Source organism: Abrus precatorius, unplaced genomic scaffold (genome assembly GCF_003935025.1).
Source record: "Abrus precatorius isolate BTA unplaced genomic scaffold, Abrus_2018 Scaffold5, whole genome shotgun sequence".
In the NCBI taxonomy this organism is placed as follows: Eukaryota; Viridiplantae; Streptophyta; class Magnoliopsida; order Fabales; family Fabaceae; genus Abrus; species Abrus precatorius.
The window spans coordinates 17,353,523-17,375,116 of NW_020874395.1; the positions used below are offsets into that span (position 1 = coordinate 17,353,523).

The 21,594-nt window shown below is 32.1% G+C and overlaps 1 protein-coding gene across 2 annotated transcripts; it reads left to right on the forward strand.

Annotated features, from left to right (window-relative positions):
• Positions 1-305: 305 nt before the first annotated feature.
• LOC113867131 (PH, RCC1 and FYVE domains-containing protein 1-like) lies at positions 306-10,311 on the forward strand. 2 transcript variants are annotated; one of them, XM_027502183.1, is made up of 10 exons: positions 529-576; positions 3,761-3,847; positions 4,408-4,497; positions 4,634-4,720; positions 4,825-4,944; positions 5,841-7,934; positions 8,158-8,304; positions 8,689-8,967; positions 9,067-9,212; positions 9,881-10,095. In XM_027502183.1, the coding sequence occupies exons 1-10, from the start codon at positions 529-531 to the stop codon at positions 10,032-10,034; spliced, it is 3,252 nt and encodes a 1,083-aa protein (XP_027357984.1). In that variant the 3' UTR covers positions 10,035-10,095. The 2 variants fall into 2 exon arrangements, with proteins under 2 accessions (XP_027357983.1, XP_027357984.1); XM_027502182.1 differs by having other exon boundaries at positions 306-576; positions 8,689-9,212; positions 9,881-10,311.
• The last annotated feature ends 11,283 nt before the right edge of the window (positions 10,312-21,594 follow it).

Genomic DNA, 21,594 nt, shown 5'->3' on the forward strand with positions numbered 1-21,594 from the left:
ATAGTTTTTTATTTTATTATTATTCCATCTTTCTTCGTCTTTGACTAGTTGTACTTTTACTCACACCGATTCTCTCTCTCTCCCTCTCTTCACCTTTCACTGTTTTTTCTCTCTCCCTTGTCTCCTCGCCGGAGCCTACGTTCCTCGCCGGAATTTCTCTTCGGAAACCGTTCTTCCGCCTCGAAACACAGCTATCCTTTTCAAAGCCTGTTATTTTCCGGGTCCAAGTCACTCTCTCGTGGGTTGAAAACGAAAACCGGTGTGGTCTTTGACTCGAAACCGTTAATGGGGTTTCTTGGATTTTGGTTTCTGTGAAGAGGAGCAGATCCGAGGAGTTTCCTTGTGTTCTAGAGCGAGAATAAGAAGTGGGTTTGGTTGTATTCTTAGAGAGAGAGAGAGGTTTTGGTTTTGAAGTGAAGGTGAATGGTTGTGGAGAGAAGAAGAGGAGGTTGGAGTTGTTTATGATGACCGGAGCTCCGGCCAGTGATCGGAGAGGGTGGTGGCGTTTTGGTGATTCTCTCACATGGAATGGCAGATCTTGCTAGCTACGGGAATGCGAACCGTGACGTTGAACAAGTAGGTTCTTTCTTTCTCTCTCTCTGTAGAAAGGTTATTTGCTCGGTGTGAAAGTTACAATTTCTGTCTCAAATTTTGCTTGTTTGTTTCAGTTTTTGTTCTATTTTGATAAGTGGTTGAAGGGTTTTTTTATTTATTTTTTGTCTCTTGGTTTTAGTTGACTGAGAATGTTATGATCGTGAGTGTGTTTCTTTTTTCGGTATAACAAATGGGAAATTGGAGGGAGATGAGAGAATGTAGGGGAGAAGAAATGGCGTGTAAACTTGTGTTTTAGTTCAGCTTGTTCTCTCTCATTAAGAAGTGTTATTTTTGACCCTTCTAGAGTTTCGTTTGATTATACGGTTGCTAGTGCTTAATGCATTGGCATGGAATGGGGAATCTGAAAAGTGAAGAGATACTGGCATGCCGTTTGGGATTGAATGGGAGGTTAACTTGGATTTGAATTGTCAAAAACTAATTGCTTGTTTGCTCCTGTGTTTTTTAAATCATGGACGTGCGTGTGTTAATGCTACAAATAGTAGTTTTTGAGCTTTAAACACATGTATACCATGAATTTAACGCATATCCAAAGTACAATAAGTCAGTTGATGTCTTTTGATACCATAGGTTAGTGATAAAATGTTGATATTGTGGTGTTTTATAACTGTCTTGGATCGGTCAAATAGGATACTGAACCTTGCGTTGATATTATTTATTTTTAGCACCTTCCCTTGTAGAAGCTTTTGTGCAGCTGAAGGGCTGATTGCACTGTGCACATTTTATGACCTAGTTCTAAATGGAAGCTGACTATATTAGAATTCATCTAGTGAATTTGAGCCAGCAACCGCTATTTATTTATTCATTGGATAATGGTAACTGCATACCTAGAAATATCTGTAGTTAGTAGCTTAGTACTACAATGCTAAACTGTAATTTAGGTCAAAATATTAAGAAGTGAGATGTGTTTCTCATAGAAATCGAATCGATATTGTGATCTATTGGATTTATCATGGAATTTCATAACATTATAGGAGTCAATTGTGTGCTATACCAGAATAGCCTTGGAATTCATTTTCAATAACGGCCATATAGCCTCAACAGCAGCTAAAATAGTGGCTTTTCGCATGCTATCGTGGCGCTACCATGATAAAGGTTTCAGAAACCCATTTTTACCCCTAAAACAATGTTGTTTAGGGCTTCTTTTGGGGTTAAAATTGTGATTTCTCTCCCATTTTTTAAAGTATTGTCTGCTTCAGAAACATAATAGGATCCCATCTTTTTTTACTATTCTCACTAAAGGTTACCTCTATTTTGACCTATGCTCCTTCACAGTATACAGGGGAATTTCTTTTTCATGTGTTCCACTCCTTTTCCTTCTTTTAGACTTCCCTGTTCACGTTCTGTTAAATTTTACCTAATGTGTTATGTTTTTTTTTTTCGATTAATTTCACCGTCATTCATTTTTTGACTTCATTACTATGGACTTATTGCTCCCACATTTATGATGATTTTGTGTGTGTAAACAGTGACTTATTATATATCACAAATTTCTATATATTTTTATTTTTGAGTATTCATGTGTTGTATAAATTATTTAGTTTGTATTATAAATTTAAGATAGTTGCCATCCCACTTCTTGCTATCCTGCTATAGCATTTTCAGAGCTAGCCACTATGCGCTGTTAACTGAGATTGATAATTATGTTTATAGTATAGGTGGCTAAAATTATGTCTCATTTCTCCCTATCCACTATATTTCTTATCAAGTCTTTGAAGCATGGAGACTTGTATTGCTTGAGATGTTGAAGTTCTGAAACTGGGACACAACATTGTTAAACTCGAGAGATTATGTAAACTCATGAAGCTTTTATAAACCTGACATGTAAACTCATAAGAGCTTACCTAATAAATAAGAAATAATCAAAGTATCAAAACAGAATTTAATGCCGTAACCATAATAAATATTCAATGTTTCTAATTATATGACAAAGTAAACCACAATAACAAAGCATGATTCAACATGTTTAAATCATACATGGAGGCACTGTTTGGGAGAGGGTTTTTGGATGAGAATGGAGGGGATGACATATTTTTTAATTTTAAATTAAAAGAATTATGTCATTTATGACGATAGATGCATGATTAATACATTAAATTTATGTTAATACGTCATTTTATATATTTTTATTTTGTTGAAGTCTCACATCGACTATGGATATGACTAAATAAAAAATTATAAAGCCTAAAACAATCCTAACCTTACAGGCTAACTTTTAGGGTTGATATTGGTTCACCCTTGATTGAAAAAAAAAAAAAAAAAGAAATCTCACTGGCCCCATGGATTTTCTAGTGCAACTTGCCTGATCATGCAACTTTCCCAATGCTACCTATCTGATTCCACTGCTTATTTCTCCTCTTCCTTTCCTTCCTAAACGCCATTTCCAAACAACTAACTAATTAATGAAGCGCAAGCAACAGAACCAGCAAGACAGTGAAGAGTAGTATAAGGACCAGCTTGGACTAAAAACCTGCAAGAACGAGAAAGGTCACAACTTTGATTAAGCAACAAAACCAGCAAAATTGATCATGCAACTAAAGCGCAACATAAGCTTTTATGCTGACAGCAATGAACAAGCTACCTGAACTTTGATTTGGTCAAAAGTAATATGATCTGGAAAACTCAAAATATTTGTCCATGGACTCATTAGTTTAGAACTCAATTCTACCTTAGTGTACTCACCAGTGACTTCATGGAATTCAACTTGTTTTCTCTATGTGGAAATGTAAACTCATTTGAAGCTATGAGTTGACTTGGAAGTTTTATAACCATGTTGGGTCATTCTTCTCACACCAACATTCGTGCAACCTGTGCTGGACATTGCTCACCAAATGTCTAATTAAAAGTATAATTTTGTTGGCTTAAACACCAGAGTTGATACATCTATACAGCTAGACACTTCAAGGACATTTAAATATGTCTATATACTTAATATTCACTTTTTAGCATTCTGAAAAAGTTAGGTTAAAATATTAAAATTATTGCCTTGGTATTTTTTTTGTGGGGCTTGTTTTCATAAGGAAAATGTAAAGTTAGGAAGACAATATTATTTTCTTGAAAGATTTGCAGTATTGCAGTGTTTTTCATTGGACTATACATGCCTGTTTGATCTTTATTGCTGTTTATATAGTAGCTTTTCATCCTGCAGGCGCTGATTGCTTTGAAAAAGGGTGCTCAACTGCTTAAGTATGGTCGCAAAGGAAAGCCCAAGTTTTGTCCATTTAGACTTTCCAATGTAAGTTAAATGAAAGCCTTTTCAGGAATGCATTCTCTACTTTCCTTCATTGTTTATTGCCTGGTTGGACATTGTTTAATTGATTATTTGCTCATGAAAGATAGCAGCTGTTGCATTTTTTGGTGCTATACTTATATGAACAATATAGTCTCAAAAGGCTGTTATTATTTTCCATATTTTATGCATCCATGTATGATGAGGTGTTGTTTTGTTCTTTATTATGATTAAATTCTGACATACTGTGCATGCTGTGTGTATCCATTTCACCATTTGGGAGTTCTTATTAAATTGAAATCTCTGACTAGTTTCCATGTGTTGACTGTAATGCATACCATTTAGCCTGCTCTTGAACCGTTTATGCCTATTTTCTATATAATTTTTAATGCATAGGAAATAGAAGACTGCACCTTGATGTATTTTACTTTTACCTCTGTTCTGTATAATTTCAGTCTGGCTAAAATCAATACTTCCCTGAATTAAACATTCATATATAGTGGTTGAAATTTTACACTCTTTTGAGTTATTTTATGTTTACGCATTAAAATATCATCATACTGCAGGATGAATCATCCTTAATCTGGATTACAAGCAGTGGAGAAAGAAATCTGAAGCTATCTTCTGTCTCTAGAATTATTCCTGGACAAAGAACTGTGAGATTTGTGCCCTTCTATCTAATATCATACAATACCATGGCATTATTTGTTCTGACTAAAGTGATTTAAAAAATTTATTTCACAAACTTACTCTTATTTGTTCTGTATTTTCTTTTACTTAATCTTTTGGCAGGCTGTTTTCCAACGTTACTTGCGTCCTGAGAAGGACTATTTATCTTTTTCACTTATTTACAATAACGGAAAGCGATCACTTGATTTGGTTAGTGACAAATTATTTAATTTTAATGCATCACTAAATCATTATTTTGTTTTCGTTTTCTGCCATTTTTGTTATTATAATAATTTCCTTGCATTGCTTTTCAGATCTGCAAAGATAAAGTTGAGGCAGAAGTGTGGATTGCTGGCCTCAAAGCACTGATATCATCTGGTCAAGGTGGTCGGTCCAAAATTGATGGATGGAGTGATGGGGGCCTCATTCTTGATGTAAATATCCTAATTTGTGATTTTTGTAGTGGAACCCATTTTGCTTGCATTGTGTTTCTTGCACTGTAGACTGTACTAAAACTGGAAAGGGGATAGATCATTGTCATTGTTTACTTGTGGTGTGTTGCATCATTTTCTTTAAGGCAGCATTTGGTAAATGTGTTAAAATGTAACAGTCTAACAGAACATATGGGTGTTGTTCTATGTTTGGTGCACTTTAAAAATAGAACAGTATTAGACATGGGGTTAAAGAGTGGTACATCGGGGTTCTACTAAAAATCGTAGAACCAAGAATAAAATCAGAGATGTTTCGTTTTGGTCTGTCTGCACACCAAATGCTACAATAGAGTGTATATTTTGAACAAATCAAGATAGAGAACTTTTTTGCTGCATTATAAGAGTGATTATTTATTGTTTCCTCTGAGGTATGTAGAGAACATTTTGGTTCTACTAAAAATGGTGGAATAAAAAAGAACAAAACCAAACAGAATCGGTTTGTTTTGTTCTGTCTGGCTGTCTGGTCAATACTTTTCTGTCTGCACACTAAATGCTACACTATAGTGTATATTTTGAACAAATCAAGATATAGAGAACATATTTACTGCATTATAAGAGTAATTATTTATTGTTTCCTCTAAGGTAAGCTAGTCTTTAATTTTTCAGGTAGTGGTCTTAACCTGAAAGGATATATATACTATAGGTTTTGCTTTTGTCCTGAAAGAGATTTCACTTCAACCTACTCTAATTTTTCAATTATGTGATTCATTTTATGAAAAGATGATCTGTATACAAGTTTTCTGAATTCCTGTACATCAGCTGTTGCCATTATGCTTCCATAGCTCCCTGATGCAATAAATGGTAAGTTGCTTATAATTCTGTGGCTCAAATATTATCAGGATAGCAGAGACTTAACATCAAATAGTCCAAGTGAGAGTTCCGCTAGTGCATCACGAGACATCAGTTCTCCTGAGATTTCTGCTCGTCTCCCAAACACTTCACCAAAGTCCTTTCAACGTGACAATAAAATTTCTGAAAGTTCACATGCACCACCAGATCCAACAAACATGCAAGTGAAAGAATCTGGTTCAGATGCTTTTCGTGTTAGTGTATCAAGTGCCCACAGTACATCTAGTCATGGATCTGGACCAGATGACTATGATGCTCTGGGGGATGTGTACATATGGGGGGAGGTTATCTGCGAAAATGTTAAAGTTGGTGCTGATAAATATGTGAATTACTTAAGCCCAAGGGCAGATGTGCTCCTCCCGAGACCATTAGAATCTAATGTAGTTTTAGATGTACATCATATAGCATGTGGTGTTAAACATGCTTCTCTAGTAACTAGGCAAGGTGAAGTTTTTACATGGGGTGAAGAATCAGGAGGACGCCTTGGCCATGGTGTTGGGAAGGATGTGGTTCAACCTCATCTAGTTGAAGCATTGACTTCTACGGCTATTGATTTTGTTGCCTGTGGGGAGTTCCATTCTTGTGCTGTTACAATGGCTGGGGAATTATATACTTGGGGTGATGGTACTCATAATGCTGGGCTTCTTGGTCATGGCAGTGATGTTAGTCATTGGATACCGAAGAGAATTGCTGGTCCATTAGAGGGACTTCAAGTTGCATTCGTTGCTTGTGGTCCTTGGCACACGGCCTTGATAACTTCAACTGGGAAGCTCTTTACATTTGGTGATGGAACATTTGGTGTCTTGGGCCATGGAGATAGGGAAAATGTATCATATCCTAGAGAAGTGGAATCCTTATCAGGGTTGAGGACAATGGCTGTTGCATGTGGAGTGTGGCATACTGCAGCTATTGTAGAGGTTATTGCAACACAATCCAGTACAAGTGCATCGTCAGGTAAATTGTTTACTTGGGGTGATGGAGACAAAAATCGCCTTGGACATGGGGACAAGGAGGCACGGCTTAAACCAACTTGTGTGCCCGCGCTTATTGATTACAATTTTCATAAAATTGCTTGTGGGCACAGTTTGACAGTAGGCCTGACAACATCTGGACGGGTTTTTGCTATGGGAAGTACTGTTTATGGTCAGCTTGGGAATCCCCAGTCTGATGGAAAGCTTCCCTGCTTCGTTGGAGACAAGATTGCTGGGGAATCCATTATAGAAATTGCATGTGGTGCATATCATGTTGCTGTTTTAACATCGAAAAATGAAGTTTATACTTGGGGGAAGGGTGCAAATGGGAGATTGGGTCATGGAGATATTGAAGATCGAAAAACACCAACTTTGGTTGAAGCATTGAAGGATAGACATGTGAAGTATATAGCATGTGGATCAAACTACTCTGCTGCTATATGCCTTCATAAATGGGTATCTGGTGCTGACCAGTCTCAGTGCTCTGCTTGTAGACAGGCATTTGGCTTCACTAGAAAGAGGCACAATTGTTATAATTGTGGACTTGTGCACTGCCATTCATGCAGTTCAAGGAAAGCATTAAGAGCAGTGTTGGCTCCTAATCCTGGCAAGCCATATCGGGTGTGTGATTCTTGTTATGCAAAATTGAACAAAGTTGCAGAAGCTAGCAATAATAATAGGAAGAATGCCTTGCCTCGTCTGTCAGGTGAAAATAAGGATAGGTTAGACAAGTCTGACCTAAGATTGTCCAAGTCAGTAATTCCTTCTAACATGGATTTGATAAAGCAGCTAGATAGTAAGGCAGCCAAACAAGGAAAGAAGGCTGATACTTTTTCACTGGTTCGGACCTCACAAGCACCATCTTTGCTCCAGCTAAAAGATGTTGTCCTGTCCACTGCTATTGATCTGAGACGAACAGTTCCAAGACCTGTAGTTGTGCCATCAGGAGTAAGTTCCAGATCTGTGTCCCCTTTTTCTAGACGACCAAGCCCCCCTCGTTCGGCTACACCTATCCCAACAACATTGGGACTTTCCTTCTCCCAAAGTATTGCTGATAGTTTGAAGAAAACAAATGAACTTTTGAATCAAGAAGTGCAGAAGTTACGTGCTCAGGTGCATTTTGCTTTCCTCCTCTCATATATCTAGCAGAAGTGCACTACTTGACACTCAGAGTGTAGCTATTGTCCTTTTAAATTTGTTTCCTACAATATTGCAAAACACAAACTGTATCACTTTGCTCAAAATTGCCAGAAAAGTTTGTCTCATGTTTGCAATTATACATTCTATCTTTTATTTTATGTGGAATCAAGGGAAGTCTAATTATAGATATCATTAGGTTGAGAGCCTGAGACAGAGATGTGAAATGCAAGAATTAGAGCTTCAAAAGTCAGCCAAAAAGACTCAAGAAGCTATGGCGCTGGCTGCTGATGAATCTGCTAAATGTAAAGCTGCAAAAGAAGTTATAAAGTCACTGACAGCAAAGGTTCTTTTTCTGTTTAATTTACTTTTCTTGGAGCCAGTTGTATTTGAAATGGTTTATTTTTTGTAACGTCATTTTAATTTTTCCTTGGAATAAAATGGACATTTGATTAAACCATCCATCAATTAGAATTTATATTATAGAAATTCTAGATCTTTAGGATTTGTTTTGACAACAGTTATGATCTTGTTGCATGGAATTTAAGATTTTATTTTCAGTTTCATTTGTTTTGCTTTTGGTTTCACTAGTATTTTAAAATTTCCATTATTTAATTTGTTGGGACATACACAGAGGTCTAAGATTTTCATTTTCCAGATTAAATTACCCTGCATTTCCGTGTACTACTGTCCTAAAGTTGTTCTGAATGTCCCATTAACATTGTTTCAGCTCAAAGAACTGGCCGAGAAACATCCTCCTGGAGTTAATGATGCTGAGAATATTAGATCAGCTTACCTACCAAATGGTCTTGAGCAAAATGGCATTCACTATTCAGATTCAAATGGGGAGCAGCACTCCGTGATAGAATCATTCAATGGCTCTAGTTTGGCATCCATGGGACTTGAATCCTCTATGTTGAATAGAACCATGGAGAATTCACCAGGAACTCATGGAACCAATCTTCACCACCAATTCAGGACATCTAACGGGACCAATAATTATCCAGATGTTAAATTGCCAAATGGTGGTGGTGTGATTCAGGCTAGCAGTAATAGCATGACAGATACTGTTGATGGAAGGGATTCGGGGCATTTTCATGATGACGAGAGTGGTTTGAAATCGAGGAATGCCGCACCTGCTGCTAATAGTAATCAAATTGAGGCAGAATGGATTGAACAGTATGAACCTGGTGTCTATATAACACTTGTGGCCCTGCGCGATGGAACAAGAGAGCTGAAGCGAGTGCGCTTCAGGTAATAAAAATGTTCTCCTTGACTGGGTTACTGCATCTGGTTATACTAGTATATTTGGCTAGCCCAACTGTGAATAGCTTCACTTATATTTGACCAGTGATAAGGATTGCGGACTAAGAAAAAATATGGACTTTTTAAGATCTTCAACTCTTGCGAACATTACTTTGATAATAATTTTTCAGAGTAAAATATACTTCTAGTCTTTTAAATATGGTTAAATTTAATTTTGGTAGTCCAAAATTTTGTTTGTTAATCTTCAAATTTTAAGAGAATACTTATTATCGTGACATGCATTTATATATGTTACATCACATGTCATGTCAGAATGGTCGCTGATGTGACATGTATCCATGCTGTCACATCACCTAATAGTAACTATTTAAAAAAATTTAAAATTTATAAATATCAAAACCAACAAACTTTTTTGGAGGACTAAAATGAAATTTAATAATGTAAACAAGGACTAAAAACACATTAAACCTTAGTTTGTATCTTGTGGAGACTGCATGACTCTATCTTTAACCAGGCAGATATGTTAATGATTGTGCAGTTTTCAGGTCCCTGAAACTCACATGAACATCATTATTATTGCTTTCAGCCAAGATGATATGCATTCTCGTAACATCAAGTTTTTTGTGTACTGCATTTGATGGTAAATGTAATTGCAGCCGGAGGAGATTTGGAGAGCACCAAGCCGAAATTTGGTGGTCAGAGAATCGGGACAAGGTATATGAAAGATACAATGTTCGAAGCACTGACAAGCCTCCAAGCCAAGCAGCGCGTAGTACAGAGGGTGCTGGTTCACCTGTTTCCCAAACTTAAGTAAAGTAGAGGGAGGGAAGTTCTCCATTAACAGCACATTTTGTCACTCTAAGCAACATCATAGGGAAGGTAGAGTGCATATCAAGAAACAAGTCTTTTTGGGTTGTTATGTCTATCCTTATGCTCTTCTCAATCTTTTTCTTCCCCATTTTTCTTCAATTAATTGTCTTCCATTTCATTTGGGCAGATGCCCTTTACATATTATTGTAGTGTAGTGTATATAAAATCATCAGTTCTGATAATTTTGGCCAAGGAACCACCCCTACCCATTTAGCGTTTCATTTAATTTCTTTGCTTGTTCTCTTTTGGTTCCATCACATCTTTGTGTGTGGATCATTGTCATTTCATTCATTTTTTTTTTCACAGGTAATATTGTACTTGGTGTTGTAGTTGTTTGATCATTCCCTCCCTATTAAAGGAAAATGAATGTTTCCCAATTAGGAAAACCACTTGTATGTCATCCTCAGGTACAAACGTGTCAATGCTGTCATAAGGAGCATTTTTAATCTTGAAACAATGCCGAAAGAGTCATTACATAATATACAAACTGAATCTATTGATTATAGGGATTGACTGAGTAATTACAGCTAATCTTAATTACTTTATTTACATAATAAATCAGATTTTTATATACAAGGAAAGAGTGACAACTATCTGAAATGATGGAAATACATAAATTTTTAACATTTCTCCTCAAGTTGGTGCATATATATTATTTGCATTAAGTTTGTCACAAATATAAGTTATCCTTAATCTTCAAAATGACTTAATTAGCATGTTAGCTAATTGGTCATTGAAACTTACAAATGATGTAATAATCTCACTAGAAAGAACTTTTTGATGAATAAAATGGTATTCAATCTTTATATGTTTAGTTTGCTTATGAAAGAAAGGTAATGTGTAAGGGTACCTGACTATCACAAATAAGCATTATAAATCTTATCTCACAAAACTTTAACTCAAAAATAAGTTGTTTTAGCCATACAAGTTTGTATGAGGTAATGATCATTGCTTGGTATTTAGTTTTAGCACTTGATTTAGGTATAACATTCTGCTTTTTACACTTTCAAGCAATAAAGTTGCTTTCAATTAAAATACAATATCTTGAAGTTAATCGTTTATTACTTGGACAACAAGCCCAATCTATATCTGTGTATGCAACAATATTAGCATAGTCCTTATTTTCATAAACTAATCATTTTTTAGGGGAACCTTTGATGTATGCCATGATTTGAATTATTGCATATGAATGACTATCATGAAAGGAAATGTTCGACCTAGTCATATAGTAAGATAATTTAACTTGACTAATCTTTGATATTTGCCCAAATCTGAATACAACTCCTTAGTTTGGTATAAGCTTGACATTTGGATGCATATGATATTAACTGACTTACAATCTAGCTTTTCTGTTTCCTTCAAAATATCAAGAGCGTATTTTCTTTGAAGTATGGTAACACAAATTTTTGATTGAGCTACTTTATTCCCAAAGAAATATCGAAATGACCTAAGTCAAGCAAATGCTACTTGAGTCGTGTGATATCATCATGATAATTAGCTATGATAACAATCTCATCGACATAAGTAATAAGATAAATGCATTGATTAGTATAAAAGTAAGTATAAATTACATAATGGTTTGCCTTATTGCGAGTCATTCCAAACTGTTGGAGAACTATATTATAATTACCAAACCATGCTCAAGGACTTTGTTTAAGGTCATATAAAGCCTTACATAACTTGCAAACAAATCCTTACTCCCTTTGAGCAAAAAAAAATAAGAGCTATGGTAAGGGAAGATTGTTGTGATGCTACCTTCAGCTAGAGGCTCCATGTCTAACAAAATATTATGATTGTCTTTACCAAATTTAGTTTGCTTTTTCACAATGTAAGATTGACACTACTAGAAAACCTGTAAATATAGACAAATTTACAGACAAATTTTTTAATTATTATTGGCGAATTTTAGCATTATAGATAGATTTATAGATGGTTCTAGTTCGTCTATAATATGCGCGTTGGTAAATAATTATAGAAGAATTTTTGATTCTGTCTATAATTAAATATAAACAAAAAAAAAAATTTGTCTGTAAATTAAAGACGAAAAAATTTATCTGTATTCTATTTGTGAAATTTTAATTTTTTTTATATACATAATTATTCTTCGTTGTTCCTAATTATCACAAATTATAAACATAATAAAAACTATAAAATTATATATTTAAAATTACAAATAAAGAAGTAAACATCTCAATAAATAATGTCAAAAATAAAATAACATTGTATATCGCTAATAATCGGTATAATCATCTTTTGAAAAAGTATCACCATCAATAGAGCAAGAGTTGGAAGAGAGATGACGCATGGAGCTGGAGATTAGTGGTGTTGGAGGTGGTGGAAGAGGAGGAAGAGGTGTGGAACTGCTTGCTCTTTCATAAGCTTAAAGTATGTATGCATTTGCTGCATCTGCATATGCTATTGCTGCACCTCCCTCTGCATCTTCGAGCTCACTTTCTTCTTTATCTTTTTCTCTATTTTCTTCACCCACTTCTTCTTCCATGCATTTTCCTTGATCTTCTACCTCTCCTCATTTTACTTCTACAGTTCTTCATTGAGGGCATGAACTTAAGTGCAGACCATGTCCTCCATTTCCTCAGGTACAAGAGAATGGGCATCTCTGGTGACAGATGCAGGGGACATGAAGTCTGTAAAGTGGCTCCCCATGCCGTAAATGCATCCTTTATAAACTGTACTGAAGGGGGAGGAGCAACATACCTAGGGTTGAGCACCATGATAAACTTCTCCTGCCTCCTAACAGTAGCTGGTGTGGAGGTGAAAGTGGGAGCAGTGGGTGAAGGAGTGTTGTCACGATCAAGACGCTAAGCAACACCTTTCTTACCTTTACCTACCATATCTTAATAAAATATAATACATGTTTAGAGACCAAATACATAAATACACAATGTTATATCAACATTTTATTTTACATTACACAAATTTCTAATGTAAATTTTGGCAGAATCTCCTATAATATATGAATATTTCCTTATTTTTATTTACACTTAATACAGTAAATTTCTAATATAAATTTTGGTAGAATCTCCTTTAATATATGAATATTTTCTTATATTTGTTTACACTTAATACAACAAATTTCTAATGTAAATTTCAGCAGAATCTCCTCTAATTTATATTTATTTACACTTAATAATAAATTTCTAATGTAAATTTCGGTAGAATCTACTCTAATATATGAATATTTCCTTATATTTGTTTACACTTAATACAACAAATTTTTAATGTAAATTTTAGAAGAATTTTCTTTAATATATGTATATTTCGTTGTCTTGTTCTTTACAGGTACTTAATATAAAAATTTAAATTTCCTTTACACATAAGCTATATATTATATAACAATCTATTATTAATCATTGCATAAAAAACATACACATCACAATCCTAAACCGTTTTAGAGCATATCCTCTTATAACTCCACAACATGCATATTCTACAATCTCCGCAAGTACAAACAATCTCATAGCACACAGTAATCAGGTTCGGAGAAGGACCTCTACGCCCATCCCCCAGTCATACATTTTTTAGTCCTATAACTCTATCTTAGAAATTTTAAGTTTCTATTATATATCAAAAATTAAAAAATTAAACCAATTAAAAGTTAGAGTATCATACCAGGAACACAATGATGTAATTATTTTTCAAATGAATGTTCTAGCCATTTGCAAAGGCCAAAAAATTGATAATGCTAGAGAGAGACAAAGACAGGGAGATGAGAGAAAGAAGAAATAATGAAAAGTGAAAAGAAGGAGTAGGCGCGGTTTTGATGCAAATTATTTCCGTCCGTAAATGATTTAATGAAACAGTGTGTTTTAAGAGTTCAATTACAGACAAATTTATTCATCTATAAATCTGCCAAAGATCATTACAGACGAAAAAATTCGTCCGTAAATAGGCAAATGAAAAGTTGGCAAAAATAGTCATATTTATAGACAAACGTTTTCGTCTGTAACTTCCGCTCCAAAAATCCTGCTAATTTTTAAATTATAGACAAAAAATTTTGTCTGTAATTTTGTCTGAGTTTTTACGCCAAATGACAGGCTGTAATACGAGGATAATACAGACGAATACTTTTTGTTTCTATTACAGACGGATTTCTCCAAAAAAATATTTAAAAAATTAAAAAAATTGAATATCTGTTTATAAATCTGTCTGTATTACAGATAAAAAAAATTTGTTTGTATTATCTATCTGTATAAAGCGTGTTTCTAGTAGTGTGAGAGTACATCATTTTGGCTGATTTTTGAAGAAACCTAATCAAGGAATAGTACTTATCTTGAATGTGGCTCATATGCTTACAATAAGAGCATTGTAGATGATTACCAAAACTACGACCACCTGTTCCACTACCTCGACCACAACTTTGACCTCTATGACTGGTCATATTAGAGAGGAATGCAGAAGAATCCAAACCTAGTTGGTAACCATTTTCTGGCATAGTTTCTCGAAAAGGGACACAATAGATGATTAGTGAGGTTCTCTGTCGTAGGTAAACTGGAATTTGTTAGAATTTGGTTCAAAATCTTTGTGAAGGTTAGGAAGAATGAATACTATGTACACATTATCAATCTTGTCTAAGGCTTTTTGAAGGTCCCTGTCAAGACCAACTTAACTTCATCAATGGTGGATTGTGCCCTATTCAAATATGATGGAAGGTCGTTATTTGTTATTTTAAGTGCAGTCAAATTATGTAAAATGTTATAGAGACAATGAAACATCATTTGAATAAACACTACAAGCTTTCTTTTATATATCTTAACATGTCTTACATATACAAAAATGGACTAATAACTTTGGATCAATAAACTGTCATAGAAGTGAAGCCAATTGATAATCAACCTTTTTCTATTTCTATTGATCTTGTTTAGTGGCATTAATGTCATCTGTCTTCTTAGTTAGGTGATCAAAGAGACTTTGACCCAAAAATTAGATTTCCACCGTAGCTTGCCAATCTATATAATTTTTGTTGTCAGAGATAGCAATTGACTCTATTAGACCTGAAGCCATAACTATTGAACAAGGTGAGATATGAAAGAGACTAAAAATAGTTCACCAACTTGAAAAGTGACATATAAAAGAGACAAGGGTTTGCTGATGAGATGAATGGTGAGACAAAAAGGTGTCGTGTAGGACGACACATGACTTACACGCTTTGAAGAACTAGCTAAATGTTTGGTGCATGGGCTATCGAGAGATGATGACGATTGGTGAGACAACGAATTAGAGACTTTTGAGGCTAGTGTTGAGGTCTCAGGCCAAATAGTGGCCAAACGTTGGAACAACTAGGATTGATGGTTCTTTAGACTATGCGTTTTGTTTTATCAAGACCGTGTAATTTGAGCTCTGGTATCAACTTGAGACAAAAGAACAAAACTAATTTACGGTAAATATGAATACACCAATATTATTCAACTGTTATTGAAATTTTAATTACATTATGTACAAACTAAATTCTTTGATTATAGAAATTGACAAAGTAATTCCAGTTGATCTAATTACTTTATTTACATCATAAATCAGATTTCTATGTAAAAGAAAACAATGGTAACTATGTTAATAACGAAAATCCAGAGATTCTCAACAAATTCAAAATCTTAAATGATAGACTAGGGATCAAGAAATGATTCAATACATTTAATAAACAGTTCGTATAGAAACATGCATGTTTGACTGTTTTAAGTCTTTAAAAAATGGTTGGACGTATTTGATTTGGGAATTTTCCCTTGAGATATGTTGCACGTAACACAAACGATTCATTTGGTTTTAGAATTGGAATACAAGAAAGTGATACAGAATTATTGTGGGTGAATAAAGCATGTTTTTTTTCTCCATGATTTAGCATGTATTTATAAGATATCAAAAGGTGGATTCAGTATTATTTTATTTCTTTTTATTACTTGTAGGTTAATAAGTGACCATCCCGTTTGTTGGGTTAACCATTTTTTCAACATCGGAATGTCATGCATTTTATTAAATGGATTCTGAAAGTAATGAAAATTGAAAAGTAATATTTATGAAGAAAGCATCTGATAAATATTATTTAATGAACCTAAAAGAAAAAGTGAAAACTCTGAAGATAACATTAATTCAATAATTCTGAGTTTTTTAATTTAAAATTAGAACGACTTTCTTGTAGAATAAAACTTGGATAACGTTGTTTATATTCTTGTCATTGATAGTTCTCTAATCAACTAGTAACATTTTTTTAAAATTTAGTAGCATATTCTTAACAGAAGTTTTTTATTGTTGCAAAAAAGGTGTGATTATTGAATGTCTTTTTTATCACACACACACAAACATCCAATTTCCTTTTGAACTTATTTGTAACTACATATAATTACGTAGATATGACTTCACTAAGAGGTAGGTGGTCAGTATACAATCTTTTTCTCTCTAACTCAACCACGACTTTAATCTAAATCACCATTCCAACCTGGTTTAACTTTCCTTAATTAATAAAAAAATGATTTTCTTTGTTGTGTGTGAACTAAATAAAACTATTTATACCCTTAATTTTAAAGAGAACTTTTTGTTTATAGTTTTAGTGGAAGTTGAATTTTATGTTTAGGTTAGGCTTTATTTGAAAGTTTAAAGGAGAAGTGAAGAAAAGAGATTAAATTACTCTCTTATTTGAATGTTTAATATTGAGAAAAGAAGATGATAAAAGATTTAGTTATATAAATGATATTATTATATTTTATATCTTTTATTTATATTTTTTATTTTTATAAAAAATAAAAAAATAAATATTTTTCTCTAAAATTTAATTTTAAAATTAAAATTTTTATATTTTTAAAAAATCATCACTTAAAAAATTAATATTTTTTAAAAAAATAAAAAACTTAAAAGACTAGTATTCAAAAAATTATAGAGTTTTAAAAAATATTTTAATATTTTTTTTAATTAACCAACTCTCAAATAAAGATTAATTTCTCTTAATCTCTTTTTTTCTCTCCTTTTTCCTCCGTAACATAACTTCCAAACATAGTTTTAACGTAAACCATGGAAGCACACTGCCAAAATTTGACATCGATCCTGATCACTTTTTGCGTAACTATAGTCAAATAATTTTTGTATATCATGTTTGTAGTGGTTGTTGCGTGATATAAAATTTAATATGAGACGTTTTCCAAATAATTCTTAGATATTCTCAAACTCGTCGAAATTGTTATACGTAATTAGCCAATTAAGTAAAGTTGTTAACGCAACTCCATAACATGAGTCGTTTAAAGTAAAAGCATTATGGATATCTTATTTAGACACATAACTCTATTTGGCCACCGATAATTACATGTCCACCCAATTAAACATTTTGATGGTCCCTAAGTTTCAATGAGAAGGGTCTAATACCAGTGGAAACCGAGCAATAAGGACTATATGTTTAACCAAACCCACGTGAAACTTGAAATTTGGCTCCCTCAAATCACCAAATGTTTAATATTAATTATCCACCTTTGACTTGGGGTTTTGTCTTTGAAAATGACCATTGGTAATGGTCTCACGTAGTCACATGGGTTTGAAATCAACACATGACATAAGACAACTTAACCACCCAACAAAGTTATATCATTTTCGGGACCCAATTAATATCAATCTTTTTTCAACTCTTTACAAGCTACAATGCATGTTCCCCTCTAAAAATCATAATATAAGTGTATTAATGGAACTTTTGAATACTTTTTTTAATTAATTATAACCAATATCGTAAGAATATTGATCAGCATTTATGAAAAACAAAAGCTAAAACGATTACAAGAACCAGCTTTTTAGTATTGGTGAGCAATATGGAACAAGTTGTATAGGTGTGTCATATCAGGAAATGGTAGCTGCAGTAGATATGAACTTAGGTAAAAATCATTGAGAAATTCAGTGTGAAGATAGCATGTACAAATTGTATCAAAAGGACTAAAATCCGTTTGTCGGTTAGGATAAGATAACAAAATTATTTATAATCAGATAATTTATTCTGTTAAATTTGTATATTATATTTTCGTAATTCAAATTTTTATCCGGAAACGGTAGTAGGACATAATTGGATAAAATAATTTTTTATTACATTTTTACAAATATTTTAATATTTTATAAAAAATATTTATTTTAAGAATATAATTTTGATACTTTTTATAAAAAATTATATGAACATTTTCTTTAAAAATATTTTTAAAAATTTTATTTTTTTATATTTTACTCATTTATAAAATATAATTTTAAATTTTTATAAATTATTTTTATTTTAATTATATTTTAATAAAAAAATTAATATTTAATTGCAAAAAATTGTGCAAAATTATTATAATTTAATATCAATTTTTAGTATTAATGTACACCAAAATATTTTAAATTTTTAATATATATTTTTATAGAAATGTAAAAAAATTTAAAGATAAATATTTTTAAAATTTATATTAATTTGATAAAAAAAAATTTATTAAAATATATTTTATATCTTATTTTATTTAATTTTTTTTGGTAAACGTTAAACATGATAAATATAACATAGAATAAGAGCATATGAAGATAAATTTTTTAAGATGAAGATATTCATATAAATATATTCATCAAATAGACCCTAAAAATGTAAACTTTTAAGATGAATTATATATTAAAAATATATAATTAATTTTGATTTAATGGACTTATAAAAAATACCCTTATAAAAAAATATAAATGATTATTATATGTTTATGAGAAGATATTGATTATTGTTGATTGATAAATATTGGAAATAAAATAATACATTAGACATATAAAGATAAGAAATTTGGCTATAACTTTTTATTAATTTTTTTTTCTATCGAGTGACTAATAATTATAAATAAAGTTGACTCTTAAAGTAAATAAAACAATTTGCAAATAGATATATTTTGTTATTGAGTGATCACTTTCTTCTACTGATAAACGGAGGTAGTGTCTGTTGTCATTTCAAATTATTTATCACTATTTTTATTTAAGCAAATTTTTAAAAATATTTTTTATTTATAATGATATTAATAATAATATTAGTTTATATAAAATTATTTAAATAAGAGTAATAATGAATATATAGGAGTGATAAGAGACACTCCTATAAATGAATAAAAAACGTTTGACTGAATTTATGTAAAACCAAACAGAGTACAAGTAACGCAACAAGTTGAAGCAACATAGATAGGTGCAGCTTAGGGTGGCTAAAAAATTTGAAGTGTTTCGTTCGGACATTGATTCTCTACTTTCAATGAGCATTGTGGTCACTTTTAACGATGGTTACTGCATCTTTCCATTTCCTTTAACTTCAAAACTTCAACTTGTTTCAATTATTTAAGCTTTTCAGCAGAAAAATAAGTTGCAATTTCAGAAAGGAGTCATGGCCTCGCACTACACTTCATTTTTGGCATTCATTTATGATAAATAAATATAAACAAAACTTCTGGTTAACGAGTGGTTGCAAATTAATAAACATTTGATATATATATTTTTTATGTTTGTAATCACTTTAAAAAAAGTAATTGCTATTTTTTAAATGTATATATATATATATATATATATATATATATATATATATAAAATTAAATTTTTTCTCCAATAAAATTTTTTTATATTTATTTTTTAAATATCAAAACAAATTTTATGATATTTTTTTATATAGTTTTTTTAAAAATGTTTATATTCAGACACGTCAACCATCTACATTATTAATATAAAATCTGAATTATTATCTTTTAAATGTAAGATGTTTTTTTATTCTATTTTCTTCTTATGCCATGTAAGGCTATCATTTCATTATTTAATACTTATTTTTATATTTATTTTTTATACTAATATAAGTTATACGTACTCTTACACTTTTAAATAATATTTTGTGAATAATTTTATCTTAAAATAACTATTCAATTAAAAGTTTTTATCACAGATAATGCTTAAAAAATTTTATATTAATTTTAAAATTATTTAATACTCTGTTTATCAAAATTAATATAATATATACTTATAAAATGTATAAAAATTATTTTTTATTATAATGATTTAATTTTAACAAAATTAAACATGAATAATTTAGAATAATATATAATTATAACAACAACCAAACCTTATCCATTAAGTGAAGTGAAGCAAAGGGATTTGATTAGAAAAAATATTTTTAAAAAATATTAAACAATAAGAACATATTTAATTTTTGTTTTAAAAATAATTTCTATTTTTGAAAATAAAATATTATACTATTTTATTTTCAAAACCAGAAAACTGTTTTTAAAACAAAAATTAAAAATAACCTAACTTTTTTCCTTTATGCATTCCATTTGTATTTAAAAAAAATAAAAAAATTGAAATTCAAAACATCATAAAGTTGCAAACAATAAAAACAGAACTGATGATACACAAACTCGTGGTGTTTGCCACCTGTTTCTCATTCCTTTCATGTACAAGAGCTTTAATTTTATCTTAATGAAGCTGCAAAGTACATTATGCCATGAACCCTTAAGTTTCTATTACAGGTATACATGAACATAAACCAGATACACTCCACACATGGTGTGTGAAGAATGCAATCTAGGATACTACATATAATATATATCCTCTAAACTTCTGAAATTGTTCTTTCCTTAGAATATCCCAAAAAACAAGGGGAAAATAATACACAAGATGTTAAAGGAGAATTAATTAAGCCACACATTACCACATATATTTTCTGTGACAGATCGGTAGTGGGAGAAAGCAGTTATATATAACCCTCTATGGAATTTTCCTCCATGAGTTTTGTAATTGAATTCCATTGTGCTGCCTAGAAGGCCCTGAAGGTGGCAATGGCATTGCTTTTGGCATGAAGCCAAAGAAATTTTGAGGCAACGCTTGAGACTTAGGCTTCACGTTGAAAACTTGAGTGTGTCTAGAGCCATAACTTGGACCAAACAAACATATCAGCAAAAACAGCAGCATTAGCATTACATGAACATGTCTTCTACCCATTTGAATAAACCAAGGGAATTGCCTTTACAACAAGAGAATACTAAAAGAAGGGTAAGAGAGAAAGTGAAAAAGGGAGATATAGAGGGGGTTGTTAAACAGGAAAAAAACAGAAAATGTTCAGAGCAAGTAGAGAATATTGAATGTGGAAAACATAATTAATAAATGAACATTAGGGAATTTGGAGTGCTTGTAGTGCCAATAGTGGGTTGTTTATGAAAGATAAGTGAAAGAATGGAAAAGGGTGGCGGCAATGAAGGACAAGTGTGTGCGGAAACATGGGGGGGGAGTAAATGCAAGATCATGTGATTTGAGATTTGGATGTTAGAAATCATGTTTGTGTTAAGCTTTTGGTGGCTTGTAGCATTAAATGAGACAACATGAGGTAATAGTCCTTTTGTCCAATTAAATAGAGACTACCAAAGCCTTTTAAGAGACCTTGAACGGGTCATTAGGGAGTGTGTTCCAAGTCACATAAAAGCAGTGGCGACACAGAACAGCCAAAAGGGCATCAGCAAATGAAGTAAAAGAAACAGAGAAATAT

Bases quoted from the DNA above. Each gene is read 5' to 3' on its own strand.
- LOC113867131 (XM_027502182.1), top strand. From the start codon at position 529: ATGGCAGATCTTGCTAGCTACGGGAATGCGAACCGTGACGTTGAACAA. The intron at 3,848-4,407 runs GTAAGTTAAATG...ATCATACTGCAG, and splicing joins GTCCATTTAGACTTTCCAAT to GATGAATCATCCTTAATCTG. The intron at 4,721-4,824 runs GTTAGTGACAAA...ATTGCTTTTCAG, and splicing joins GAAAGCGATCACTTGATTTG to ATCTGCAAAGATAAAGTTGA.